General features: G+C 32.1%; 1 protein-coding gene across 1 annotated transcript; it reads right to left on the reverse strand.

Annotated features, from left to right (window-relative positions):
- Nucleotides 1-5,445: 5,445 nt before the first annotated feature.
- On the reverse strand, nt 5,446-13,785 carry LOC130891690 (juvenile hormone esterase-like). Its single transcript, XM_057796567.1, has 11 exons — nt 13,631-13,785; nt 11,522-11,656; nt 11,273-11,413; nt 11,014-11,167; nt 9,589-9,774; nt 9,316-9,518; nt 9,053-9,224; nt 8,766-8,935; nt 8,157-8,289; nt 7,532-7,673; nt 5,446-5,663 (listed from the first exon to the last, which is right to left on the reverse strand). The coding sequence occupies exons 1-11, from the start codon at nt 13,679-13,681 to the stop codon at nt 5,477-5,479; spliced, it is 1,674 nt and encodes a 557-aa protein (XP_057652550.1). The 5' UTR covers nt 13,682-13,785; the 3' UTR covers nt 5,446-5,476.
- Between the last annotated feature and the right edge of the window lie 721 nt (nt 13,786-14,506).

Here is a 14,506-nt window from a genome sequence, read left to right on the forward strand (position 1 = left end):
GGCAACCTCCTACTATAATTTCCTTAAGAAGTACACTCCATATGACATTCTTGATTCCACCAATTCATGGTAAAGTATTTACAGCTATTTGAGTCAAATTATTTACTTCAGATATTTGAATTAAAATATGAGAATACTAAATATTTTTTCTACTTTCTTACTATACTCCTATCTCAAATGTTGATTAATAAAAATCCCTTGATGTTTCACTTTATTTATACAGGGTGAGTCGGGAGGAGCGCACCAAACTCTAGGAGTGTATTAAACACGTGAAAATAATGTGAATAACTCATATGTTACGTTATCCGATTTTCATTTGTTTTCAAGTTATGGAGTAATTAAAAATGTTCATCTATCTAGTTTTCCATTTATATCTGAATTTTAACATTATCAAAGTATGCCATGTTCGAGGCTCAAACACATTTGGTAATTCTGATGTTTTGATGAACTGTCAGTGTACAGTGAACAGTAACTGAACGTTTAATTTCGAATTTATGTGATTGTTAGTGTTGCAAAATGCCAGATACTTATTCAAATTTAGAATATGCAAATAAGGTGTTTGGTTATGGTTTCTGTAATGGAAATGCTACAGCTGCTGCTGAAGAATATCGTCAACGATTTCCACACCAAAGGTATCCTGATAAACACGTATTTATTAGAGTTTTTAACAAATTGTGCGAGACTTCCCAGTTCTAAAATATTATCTGAGCGCGCTACTCGACAAGGTTTGGTAGAAGTAAATATTCTGCATCTAGTAGAAAAAGATACAACTACTAGCTCACGGAGAATTGCCATTCAATTGGGAATTCCACAAAAAAGGGTGATATACACACTCCACGAACAAGGCTTGTATCCTTATCACGTATGGAGAGTACAGCACCTTCAACCAGAGGATTACGCTAACCGTATGGAGTTTTTTCGGTGGATAAATAATAATCATCGTGTTGTATCGAGTATACTCTTTACGGATGAAGCTACATACACCCGGGATGGTAGTAATAATACTCGTAACTGTTATGTATTGTCGGACGATAATCCCCACGCAACACTCGAAAGCAATTTTCAACATCGGTTTTCTGTAAACGTGTGGTGTGGTATGGTTGAAAGTTATTTAATTGGCCCTTTCATTTTGGAGAATCGTCTCACAGGAGACAACTATCTAAATTTTTTACAAAATGAATTACAAGGCCTACTAGAGGATGTTCCTGTAAATATTAGAATGCAGATGTACTATCAGCACGATGAAGCTCCTGCACATGTCGCTCGTCAGGTCAAGCAACATTTGGACGAACGTTTTCCAGGACGTCGGATTGGTCGTGGAGGTCATTAATTGGCCTGCTAGATCTCCAGACCTCACACCACTAGATTTTTGTTTAAGGGGCTGGACGAGAAATGAAATCTACAAAATAAAAGTGGACACACGGGATGCACTAATTAGACGAATTGAGAATACTGCAGCCCATATTAAAGAAGAAAGAAATGAATCAATTGGGAAAGCACAAACGCTTTTCGTGGGCGAAGCAGAAAATGTTTAGAAGTTAATGGCGGTATTTTTGAACATTTATTGGAAGAACGCTATGGTTAAGAAAATTTTTATGTGATAATTTGTTTATTTGTTAATATGCTATAACTTGAAAACAAATGAAAATCGGATAAGAACATATGAGTTTTTTTACATTATTTTCACGTGTATAATAAACTCCTAGAGTTTGGTGCGCTCCTCCTGACTCTCCCTGTATAATAGCAGTTGGGTTGTTGGAAGATATAATTGGTATCATCAATTCCAAAGTAGGAGTACTAATAGATAAAGTAGAAGTACCTTGTTTTTCAATTTACTAAATCCAATATTTACATAAGTGAAATTAATAAGTTTATGATTTTTTTTTAAACCTGATAAAAATGATGAGATAATTCAAATGTTTCAAGTACGAAAATATTAATATCAATCACACAATTTTGTATTAATTGAATCGGTTTTTTTAAGTTTTGGTGGTTTTGTACTCTAAAAATCAGAATACATCCATTTTTGTTAAAAGGGCGATTTTATCACGAGTGGAATTTGGTCAAATCAACATTTTTATTTTTTAGTTTATTTTAAAAGGGCGCAAGTCCAAAACGTTTTTTTGAAGAGGCGTAAGTTCACTTCCTCTATGGTTTCTTTTGTTTGATTTCTGGACTTTCGCTTGTTATCTGCAGCTCTAATGAGGTTTGATCTTTTATTAATGAATACATAAAATCAGTACCAAGACAATACACTGAGTTTCGTCTGTACTGTGATAACTGTTCAGGCCAAAACAGGTCAGATTCAGGTCGTTTCCAGACGACCACTCAGTATTTCCCTGTTCGCTGCCACAGATTCCGCCCGTGTGACAGGGATTTCGGAATAATATCTAAGGATTTAAAGAAACATGTCCGTATTTTTGATGTTCATGAAATAACCGACAAAATTTTGCAAAACTCATCACGGTTTAATAAGTTCACTGTTCATGAGGTTACATCATCTGACATAGTTTTAGATTTCAAGAAATGGCAAAATAGATTTTACGAAAAATCGTGTATATCACAAGAAACGAAAGGAAAAAACACAGATTAGTACTCTCTTTATGTTTATGGATCTTAATTAAAAGGATGTGATAAAGCCCACCCTACAATAAATGGTATTATTCATCACAACTTTTTACTGGCTAAGACAAAAGCAGACTCTCTCTTCCCACCTTCGGTAAAGGCTTCCCAAGGTCAAGTGCCAGTAAAAACTGCAAAGATGGAGGATTTAAAAAAAACTGAGAGAAACCAACGATGACCCATAAATCAGAAATATGGTCTCAAATCTATATCTTTCATTTTTTTCCTCTTTTAAATTCATTCGAGTAATTTTAATATCTTTTTAGTAAAATGTGAACATTGTTTTACAATAAAAAATGGTTTTCCCTGCAACTTGATTTTTTTAAAAGGGCAATTATTAATGAAGATACAAGTGAAAAATTTTTAATCATGTTACAGATTGAATTTCTTTACAGAGAAATATTTTTAATTGAACAGTCTTTTTTAGTTTTCCGAAAGTTTGTTTTACGCCCGTTTAAAAAAAACGATTCAATTTTATAATTTTAAAATCATTCATTTAGGAAGAGGAACATAATGGCTTATGAATCGGGTTTAGTACAACCTCTTCTGAACTCTTCCTCATTGCTGCTGACAGAATAAAGATTGCCATGATGATCTCCAGCATTCGTCACGGTTCGGCACCACAAGAAGAAGAATAAGTAGTTACAGCAAATGAAATGAAGGATCTGGACGCTCAGCCTCATTCGTGTTTATCACTAGTCAAAATGTCAAATTATTTTATAAATTCTAAATATTCTAGAAATTTATATATATATAGTAATCGTAGTAGTGGATCCAGTTGATTCAGATTTTCTATAAGAATTGTAAATGATACACAATAGGGTCGTTATATTTTTATATACCAGTTGATGTCCACAAATTCCAATTATGCTTATCTTAAAAATAGAAAGTGAGCGAAAGAACTAAATGTAGAGATAAAATGCTTTGTAAAAGATTTTTGTTTACAGCAAAAATTGAATAACAATTTTCTTAGATCACTGTAGCGTGAAGAACAAATAGAAAAGATGGCCAAAATCGGATCTATATGAGAATTAAAGTAGATGTTTTTCCCATATTGTATGTACTTAAAGAGAATATAGGGAACTAAATGAAACAAAATAGCTTGAATTTAATATATGATTCCTTCTTTTTTAATGACTTTCTGGAATCTATCCTATTCTATTTTGATTTCAAAAGCCTAGGAGTAATGCTAAACGAACACTGGTGGATAAAAATTGAACTGCGGGCTCATAATTCAAAAAGAATAATTTGGTATCTCAATCTATATGGTGTGACAGCCATATTTATAAAAAAAACACAAAAGCTAGCACTGCTTTTATGTTATGAAAACATCAATGTAATCATCATACAAAGAAAAAGGGAAGACGATAACAGCTGGAACTTAAAATATATTTTTGAAATGTTCCTAGTGATATGAATCCCTAATATATAGATTTTTTGTGGAGAAACAATTAAATATAGTAATGGAAAGTTTCATAAATATTATCCCGAATGTGTTACGTGTCGCGAAATAATTTGAGAGTGCTTGTAAATATTTTAAATACTTAACCACATTAACTGTAACTATTCCCTATATGATTGTTGCATAATGCATTTCGAGCTCGAACGAATGTTTCCATATCGTCAAACTTAAACCAAGTGAATTGTTTTGTCAATATATCACAGTCGATGACACTTAGGTATTTACATCATTATTCCCCAATATAAAAATTTCGAAAAAATGGATTTTACTCCAAGAAAGCAAAAAATGCCAATAAGGTCATGGTCACACTATTTTGCAATTATGAAGGTGTAATTTTTGTTGCTTATTTGAGATTTATTGCCTAACCCACCATAACCACCTGCTCTGGATTCTGACAATTACTTTCTGTTGGTGGTAGGAACAAACGCGTATTTGGCAATAATTCTGAAATATTATTCTTTAAATATGTGGAAACACTTGCTTGCCAAAATGTATAGAGTTAAACTTTGTCAGTGAAAAGTTTCTCATCCATTAAACTGATATCGTAAGTAAAAGACATAGTGCCATAGACACGATTTGTAGTCCTTTAACGTCAATAGTGTTACATTTAAAAATTATTATTGGATAAATATATATTGTACTAGCTTTGACTTTCTGACGAAAAAGAAAAAGACTTTTTCATAACAATCATTGTCCCACCCCATTGTCATTCATTTTTTACTCAAGATTTCCTCATTTTTTGCATTGATTGGAGCTTCCTTTTTATAGTAATGTTACGAACAAGCTCGCGAAATTGGTCCTTAGGCCGGCCCTGTCCAACTACAATGGAATTTTCAAAGTGTGAGAATTCGCGCGCCGACGTTAATCTGTTTTTTTTATAATTGACGGATTATTACAGTATTTCTTTGAAAAGTCTATTCATTTATTTCTTGTGCTTCTTTTTATTTTAGAACTTTGTAGAATTCTATTTGTGGCATATAAAAAAGTTTATGTAGCACAGTAAGTTAGTTTTAAATAATCTTTAAATCAATAGTCGTAGCGAAAAGAACGAATTAGTAAAAGTAATCGCAGAAATTGTTTAAGTGATATTTATAAGTAAATTATTATAAGTGTATTGTATAATCTGTAAATAAATTAAGAATGTAAGAGAAAGTGTTTATTAATTCACCCAACCAATAGAAGTGCAAATAAATACGAAAAACATTACAGTAAATATGATTCATTACGAAAAACCGAGACGTAGTTATTAAGGTTCTACTACACCTTTTATTTGTGGAATTGTTAGTCGTTCTTATCAAGTCAGCTAGAAATTATACTACAAGAACATAAACACCCTAAAGTCGAATAATATAAACGGAATGTTCATATTTAACATTTATTTATTAATAATTTTTAAAAAGTATCTAATGGTTTAATCGCATATTTTTCATATATTGTTACTAAAGCCGGATGCACGTCCTGTTTTAGATCTTTTTGAATTGTGAGTGTGTTATTGAAATTCAAATACAGAAAATTGTCAGGATTAACTGTAGGCCACTCTGAAATACCAAGTATATCTTGATGTTCAGAAGTAGGATTCCTGAAAAAAAAATTAAGTATTGAACTACTAAATATCAAATTGTTTCGTGGTGGAAACATAAGAAAATCCTAACATTCAAACCAAATATTTATCCACCCAAAAATGATCTAAATAAATTTGAATGTGAACATTTCTCATTAAAAAATAATTGATTTTTATAGCATAACGTTTAAGTGAAACTCACACAATACAATTTTCTTTATGATAAATTACCTTATTCATACAAGATGATTCGATAGATATAACCCATCATATAAACTGTATATTCTTTGTTGAAAGTAATTTCAATAACAGCGATCTCTTTATAATACTAGTATAAGAATTAGAAACTACTTTAATTAATTATTATCAAATGAATTGCACACCTTCAAAATCAGAAAAATAGTCTAGTCACTTATCGAAAATTAGATGGATCACTTTATCATTAGCAGTACTCGACTTTTGGACAGAGAGGATGAGGTCTACTGCTGGACCTAGTCCACCATAATTTCTCTTCTGGGCTGGTTTCTCCAGCTATTCCATTAAGGATGTATATTCACTAGAAGTCATCCTGCACTTGTAGTTCAATCTCCAGATCGCTGTTTCATTTGATCACAACCCCCATTATATTCAGTTCAGATGTCTATATTAGGTTAATATTCAGTATTGCTTTGTAGCTTGTTGTACTGTTTATTGATCAATTTTTGAATCAGTAAATGAGTTACTTAGTCCACATAGCTGAACGATAGTACGTTTCTCACGTTCAACATCCTCACGATTAAAGAAAACAATAACCGTATCCTTGTGCGATTTAGATTATCAAACCTTTATTGGGGGAGGTACGTCACTTTTTAATGGGAGCTCTGAGTGTTTATCTCATGGTTAAAGCCAGCCAAGACCTCACTTTAATCTCCAATAAGAATGTTTTCATTGAAATCGATCTTCCAACTCCAATGTTTTGGACCACGTATACTGAATGGTAAGATAAGGAGAAAGGTTAAGAAATAAAGATATCAAAGCACACATAGAAGCAAATGATACCATAGTCGATAGGATTGGAGGAAAATCGCTTTAATGGTTCGGACACCTCATGAGGAGGCATGAAAACTAAAGAAATTAGTCTAGTGAAAAACATCTAATGAATGAAGAAGATAAAGAGCACCAATCGTAGAATGAGACAACTATTTGAGGAAGATATTTTTAACAGAGAAGTTTGATAGATTAGATTGGTAGTATATTCTTAAATAATTGTAAGAAGTATTAACAGATTTACAGAAAGTAGTCACTTTCTTCTGAATAAAATGTTAAGAAGCTTTAAACGTACAAGTTTATCTATGTTTTGCTCATATCAGGTTTTTAAATCGAAGGATGTCCTGATATTCCACGTCTTTAACTGACTCATTCTCACGATTAAATCGCTCACAACATTCTTCAAAGTTATATGATCACCATAGACAGATTTTAAAATTTATCGAGCTTCTTAGTACCTTATTCAATGTATGCGTTGTTCACAGTTCATGTTTTATGACAGACACTGTAAACACTAAAGCCAAAGTAGCAGACTGAAAAGCTGGGAAGGGCTCCTGCTTGTTACTACTTGTCTCAAGATATAAGAATATGAGACATAGTAAACCCAGATTTTCCAGTTGATGCTATAAAAATGCATTCATTTTATTTTTCCATGGTACCTTGTTATTTCCAATAAATGACCGTTCAAACAATTTTTAAAATTAGATATAGAAAAAATCCTCTCTCTATTAAAAACTTAGAATATCGTGGGATATGATAAAAGAATTGATTTGTCTATAAATAAATTTTATGTTAAGAAACTAGTATTTCCAAATGATGCTGTTGTTATGGGTTATTATTCTATATAAACAACTACTTACAGAGTTTTTGCAAAATTTGTTAATAACGTTCTGTATCGAACACTAGACAATATGTCAGCAGGGGGCATTGTATCCAAATTAGAATTGTTTTTCGTTACAAACAAGTATGCTAAATCATCGGCATGGTTTATTCTATCGGCTCCTAAAAATAACGTACATAAAGTAACGAAAATTATTCTACTCAATCAGTAGAACAAAATAATTAGTCGAATTTGAGATACAAAATACATAAAAAGTGAGTGTGTATCTCAACCCATTAAAACTTAAAACTATATAATAAGAGAAGCTATTCCAAGCTTTGGAAAATACTTGTGTAAACAATACCACTTTATAAGTGATAAATATATATAGAGTGTGGATGAAAAATGTAATTAATGTGAGCTCTGGAAAACAGGCAATATTCATTGGATATGATCCACAAAAACACCACTATCGCAAACATTTGCAGCTCTGAAAATGGATAACAGCGTGGAATAGCCAATATTCAAAAAACTATTCAAGATAAACTGAGTCTTTCCAGTTCTGTTGGAAAAGTTCTTGAAATATGAATTGACTTTGAAGTAATAATTTATTTCGTGTTAAGAAATATGCAGGTTAGTGAAAGATTTTTATATACAATGCTTACCTTCCACATATGGTCTCCATCCAGCTAGTTCTCGACCATAATAAGAAAATTCGTAAAAATACACATCACTAAATTGTGATTGTAATTTAGCATGTTGAATAATACCTCGACCAAATGAATTATCGCTGAAGTACTTAAAGAAAAAGTAATAAAATCTTTTGTCAATACATCAATATTATTAATGAGAAGAACCTACTGAATACACTGTTTACACCACCACTACACCAACACTCACGATTACAGTGTATGACGCGCGTTTCGATAACCAAGTTAACGTCTTCAGAGACTGAGTTTATGTACAGACAGTGTAATCGTGTGGTGGTGATGTATTCAATAAGAATATCGCCAACGGTTCCAGACATTTCAGCTTAATAAGAAGAACGACATATTTTTCATGATATTATTATAAAATATTACCACAACTTAAAAATTTGTGTGAAAGATGAAACTGATGGGCTATGAAAAGAGAAGAAGCAATTAGTAATAAAGTATAAAATGAATCTTTTGGCTTAGTTCAATTAAAAGATGAAAGTCAATACAGCAAAAATTGTAGAACAATGGTAAAAGTTTGTGTCAGAAAGAACCTTCACTAATAATTAATATCCTCACTTTGATAGTTTTTCCGGGATTATCCTGTATCAGTCCATCTACATATACTTTTCTTATTGCTTCACCCACTACTTCTCTCACGTTTTGGTCAGTTATGTGCATATCGTCATGTACAAATCTGGTTATGTTATTGTCATACATCTCACCCTTTTCTTTGCATACCGTTAAATCTAAAATATTGCTAATTTTAATTTTAGAACAATATTAATTCTCTCAAACCCTCAAAAAATTATTTAACATTGTTAACATAATCATTAATCGAACGTTAAGTTTTATCTGATACTCACTTGATCCAATATCCCAAAGTCTTTCCTCAGAACAAATGCCAATAATTAGAGGTACTCTGGACATATGTCCGTTTTCAATAGCGCCATATTGGTACTCTGTAATGAAAGCATCTTCATGTTCTGGCTCTATAACTGGAGAAAATAAGTAACCTCCTATCATTTGATCTTCTGTCTAAGAAACACAAGTTAGTGATCGTTTTTTTTTTATTATGAAACTATCACTATTGAAAAATGGATAAATCGAGTTTCCGAAAATAACTTACAGCTTCTATCTGGAAACTAGCCATTTTGAGCTGATCAAATGTGACACTTAAAAACAATTCACGTATTGCCTCAGAATTGGTGTATTCATTAAAACTGGAATTTAGGTATCTTGCCATTTGATAAGCGTATTTTCTAGCGTTTCTTTGATAACCCCATGGACAGAGAATAGAACCACTAAGTGCTATAGCACCTCTGAATAACCCTAAAAGATACCAATGATTCTTCATACTTCTCTGTATCTATATTTTCATGTATTATAAAACAAATTGTACCTTTAGATTTTTGACTCATTAACTGATAAGTTACTGCAGCTGCTCCTGCACTTTGTCCAAATATCGTTACTTTAGTAGGATCACCTCCAAAGTATTTAATATTCTCCTGAACCCATTTCAACGCATGTTGTTGATCCTTCAGTCCATAGTTACCAGGAATTACTGCATCTTCGGTTGATAAAAATCCTTAAATAAATTTTCATTGAAAAATGTTTGCACATAAATAAATCTCATGATAATAATTATAAGCCTTATTGCATATCCAAACCCTTCTAATAAAACATTGAATTAAACTGGACCTAACCAGTTCGTCAGAGCTGCACAGATACTGTACAAATATAACTTCATTTTCTTCGTCATATGTGTTTTTGGCTGCTCATTTGGTCATTTAAATCTTTCATAATTTCTTTTTCCTCACTAACGTTCAGATCCAACAAATGGTGTCTATGAAAGTTAAAAAGTGAATTGGAAACAAATCATTAACACCCTATATATGAATAAATGCTGTAATTTGTTTTTTTTTCTTCTGGAAAATCCCAATTTTGATGCGTAATGTGATGTTCCATGATAGATAATTGGAAGTGGAAAGACGTTTATGAGATGTTATTCAATTCATTACTTATATAAGTATATTGAGTTCTATATAATTGATATTGTTTCAGAGCCTAGCAAATTCACAACCCAATGATCACAGATTTAATTCATGATTACAATGTTCTAAATTATCAACTCTCTTACCAAGACTTAGTTATAACATACGCACTATTGAAAAAAAATGGGGCAGTTCTTATTCACAAATATTTTTCCAACGAACGTTATTGCTAGTCCTCTTGGACAGATATATACAGCTGTTCCACTCTTCATGAAAGTATTGGAAGTCTTCTAGTGATATATTTTTTCACTTTTCTGCCACAGTCTTTCAAATGTACTGCAGAGATCCAAAATGGCGTCCTTAAAAACATGTTTCAACTCCGGAAAAAAAAAATTCACATGGACGCAAACAAATGTAGAGATTGAAGAACAACATAAATATATTTTGGAGCCAACAAATTACTGATGTGAGACAAGTCAATAACATCATGTATGAAACTTGTATCAAAAGTCTGTTTTCTTATAAATCATTCTTTTTCTTAGCTTATCAAGAAAACTTCCACAAAATAATTACACGATCACTACGTTGAACTGTATAAAAGAGACGGTTGAAAATAATATACTGAAGGCAATTCTTGAAATTGATTTCCAGGAACGCATCGGTAAGTAGAAAAATTACTGGGACATTATCAATCAAATGAATTTTGGGATAAACCTCGTACAACTAAGCTTATCTTCCAGAACTTTCTAGAATATGCAAATATTAAGAAACTTTGAATATAGAGATGTTCTAAAATTTGGAATAATCGTTCAAAATATTTGAAACTTTTGTACCTAATAGTCCAATTCTATAATTCAACGTCACCAAAATCACATCATGCTCCATAAAGTAGTGCGGTCCTTTAGTATTGAAAGTTCCATCTCCGACAACGAAGCCTCCTCCGTGGAAATATACTATTACTGGTAGAGAGAGTTCTTGCGAAGGATACTAAAAACATGAAGTAAATACCAATCATTATAAAACTTTTGAGAGTATAGCCACGCTTTATAGAGAAATTCAAACTATTTTGAAAATTCCAATCGATATACTCACTCTAGGTGTATAAATATTGAGATATAGACAATCTTCAGATTCTACAAGAGTTGGCTCTTGTATATATCCTTGTATAACACAAACCTTGGTATTTACTGTTGCATTCAAAATACCTTCCCATCTTTCAGCTGGTTGTGGTGACTATCAAACAAAAAATCACGTTTACAATTAAGATATATTATATCTTTAGAAGGCTACTTAAGTATGAACGTATAGAATCCACCAAATCAAAATGGAGAAACTACTTACCTGGAACCTCAAATTCCCGATAGGTGGTTTTGCGTAAGGAACTTGTTGGAAGGCATAAAACGTTATTCCTCTTTGAGAATATTCCTGTCGGCCTAGGATTGTACCGTTTGGGATATTTACTAGTATATCTGCATTCTAAGAATCATATTAACTTCATTAGTTTATGTTTATCATCATTGAAATAAGTCGAAATTAGTCAACTAGTAACCAAGGGAGATTTAGAGGACGCCTTCATAGTATGATATTTCTGAATCTGACAAAGATGGAATTTTTTAAAATCGAATGAAAAAATTGTCGAAATTAACATTTCATTGTCACATCGAGCTATAATAACTGTAGTTCAACCGTAACTTAGTTCTACCTAAATTAGTTTTGACCATTTCCAACATAGAATAAAGTGTTTTCATTTGTCTATGCCTAGTCTATGCTATCATCTTGTGTCTTGTTCCCCAGTATTTGACATCGTTACATTCTTCACAATAGTTGTCCGTTGTTACTTTTTATTCTTGTGCCAACAGTACAAAATCTAGTGATCACTTCAATAGTCTTCTGTAATAAGTGTTTTGAAGTTATCATGTATATATCCTCATATTTGTCTCTTATTTCTGTGTCAGTAGTATCCATTCCATAGGCAACCGTCTCTTCGGTATCCTTTCTCATCGTTACACTTTCTGCCTGACTATCTGCTTGAGAAATCTTCTCCGCTTCATAGAGTTCATGTACCTAGGAGAGGTTTTAGTATCACGAATCCGGGAGATTGCCTAATATAGTTCTTCCAATATCAATTGCAGATCATAAAAACCCTTGCCAACAATTTTGTTTGATCTACCATAGGCGTAGATATCTCATTTTATAAATTTATTATTTTTATAAATATTTTTAAAAATATGTATATCTTCTGTGATAAAGTATTCGTTAAAAGGCAATCGAATCATCCTAAATTGGTCGGCATTATACGCCGTTATTTAGATAGATTACTTAATTTACGTCCTACTTGGAACTTAACTACTTAACTACAACTGAATATTATTACGCATGAATAGACGAGTAAAATGTACCAGCCTGTAAGGGAGTTTGGTTTAAACAGGGTACCAGTCGTGAACTGAGCTCTTTTTGTACCTCATTTGTTTTTTTTTCGTCATATCATTGAATGGTGAAGGGTTGTGAAGAGGGTGATACCACATACTCGTCTTCTTCTTTGATAACATGTTCAGCACAGTGTTTCCAAAGCTCTTGGCGGATTGCTGCTAAAACTTTCTTTACGAGTTCTACAACCTCTTTGTTTGTTGGGCCTTTTTTACGATCGCTGAGAGGAATAGGAATATTTTTTTCAGACATAAATGCTAAAATTTGAGCTCTGCAACTACTACTATTTGCTATCCTAAGGAGTTGCCACGAGTGGTAGGATGCGTTGTCCATAATTTCTGATTGTGGTGGAATGTTAGGTAAAGGTTGTTCATTAAACCACTTTTAAAATAATTCTGCTGTTATCTTCATGATAATCAGCAGCACAGTTTTTAATATATTGAGCACATATTAATAAAGCATTAGGCACGAAACCGTTTTTGCTTCCAGCGTGTAATATTATAATGCGTTACCCTTTAGAACATGGCCCATTCAAACAGCAATTTTTACTATTGTCAACCCAACCAAAATTTACTACATCGTGACTGTCAAACCATGTTTCATCTAGATAAATTATGTGTCTATTAGAACTTCGGTAATTTCTTAATCTCAAGCCACGTCATTGCTTATCGCAGACTTTCTAGCAGGAATATTTCGAGGAAATTGTGAACATACTGCCTCGGCCATGTTTTCATTGGTAAACAGTGGAGATTATGAGTCCACGTAGACTGACGGTTTGTTACATATTCACGAAATTTATACGGGGAGTAAATATTATTTTTCATTCATTAATTTGGTATTAGTGCCGGGCGTATTTATCAAATATTGATTATTCCTCGCATAATTGTCTTCTACAATTGATATAGAAAGAACTATAACAGCTCATTACTATTTTTGATTCCATTGCATAGACAAAGAAGATAAAGTCAATTACGCATATTGTAATGAATATAATTATCGATATTCATATAATTTTCTACTTACCACATTTAAAAATATCAAGGAGATATACACCAAATTGGAAGTCACGTACATTTTTCCGTTTGATTCTTAGTCCAATTTTAGATATACTGAAGAAAATAAATGATCCAAAATTTCACATGGAATCATATCTTCAGATACCAAAAAAATACTTGAACAGATTAAGTTGAGAGTGCTTGAAAAAAGTATTATTTACGATAATGATGAGCTCGAGAGATTATAGTAATGTTTACTTATTCTGAACATACCTTCAATGTAATTAGGTAAAATTGAAACTAGTGAATATCGAGGAAAATTAATGTTTAAATTCCAGTCAATTCATTTTAAGATTCAAAATGAGACTTGAAGATTATTTTCAATCTTATTTCTTAGATAATTATGAGAGGTTCTGTTTTCAGTATTTCAATCTTTCACGCTGGGTACTATCTTAATTGCTGTCCAATTCCTCTTGCGAAATGATCAAGTATAATATAAATAAAAGTGATTAGAAAATTTTGCAACAAAAAACATTCCTTTTATAATTGAAGAAATTATACAAAATTTGGCGATTAGTTACAAAATTTCCAGAACTAAACTAAAATTAAAGCTCATTTCAATTAACAAAAAAATTAACATCGATAATTTTGTTATTAAATTTTAGATGGATGCTTGAGGAATGTTTTCTCATTCGTAGTGAACAACACGATCCAACTCTAGCAAGTTCATTGGAGCAGTGCGGAGAAGTGGCCACTCTAAATCCGCATATTGATTTTATTTAAGTAGGTAGTTCGATAATTCTCCTTGTAGCTTTCCGTTTTTATATTGCGGTGAAGGCTTCTTATGATCTTTTCTTTCTTTAATGTCTATGGCTTTTAGCTTTTTACGTTATTCTAGTTCATT

The sequence above is a fragment of the Diorhabda carinulata genome, chromosome 3, assembly GCF_026250575.1.
Source record: "Diorhabda carinulata isolate Delta chromosome 3, icDioCari1.1, whole genome shotgun sequence".
Taxonomy (NCBI): Eukaryota; Metazoa; Arthropoda; class Insecta; order Coleoptera; family Chrysomelidae; genus Diorhabda; species Diorhabda carinulata.

Excerpts from the sequence above, each read along its gene's own strand:
- LOC130891690 (XM_057796567.1), bottom strand. The coding sequence starts at position 13,681 with ATGTACGTGACTTCCAATTTGGTGTATATCTCCTTGATATTTTTAAAT. Across the intron at positions 11,414-11,521 it reads TCGGGAATTTGAGGTTCCAG|TCACCACAACCAGCTGAAAG; the intron begins GTAAGTAGTTTC and ends TTTGTTTGATAG. Across the intron at positions 8,936-9,052 it reads ACTTTGGGATATTGGATCAA|ATTTAACGGTATGCAAAGAA; the intron begins GTGAGTATCAGA and ends GCAATATTTTAG.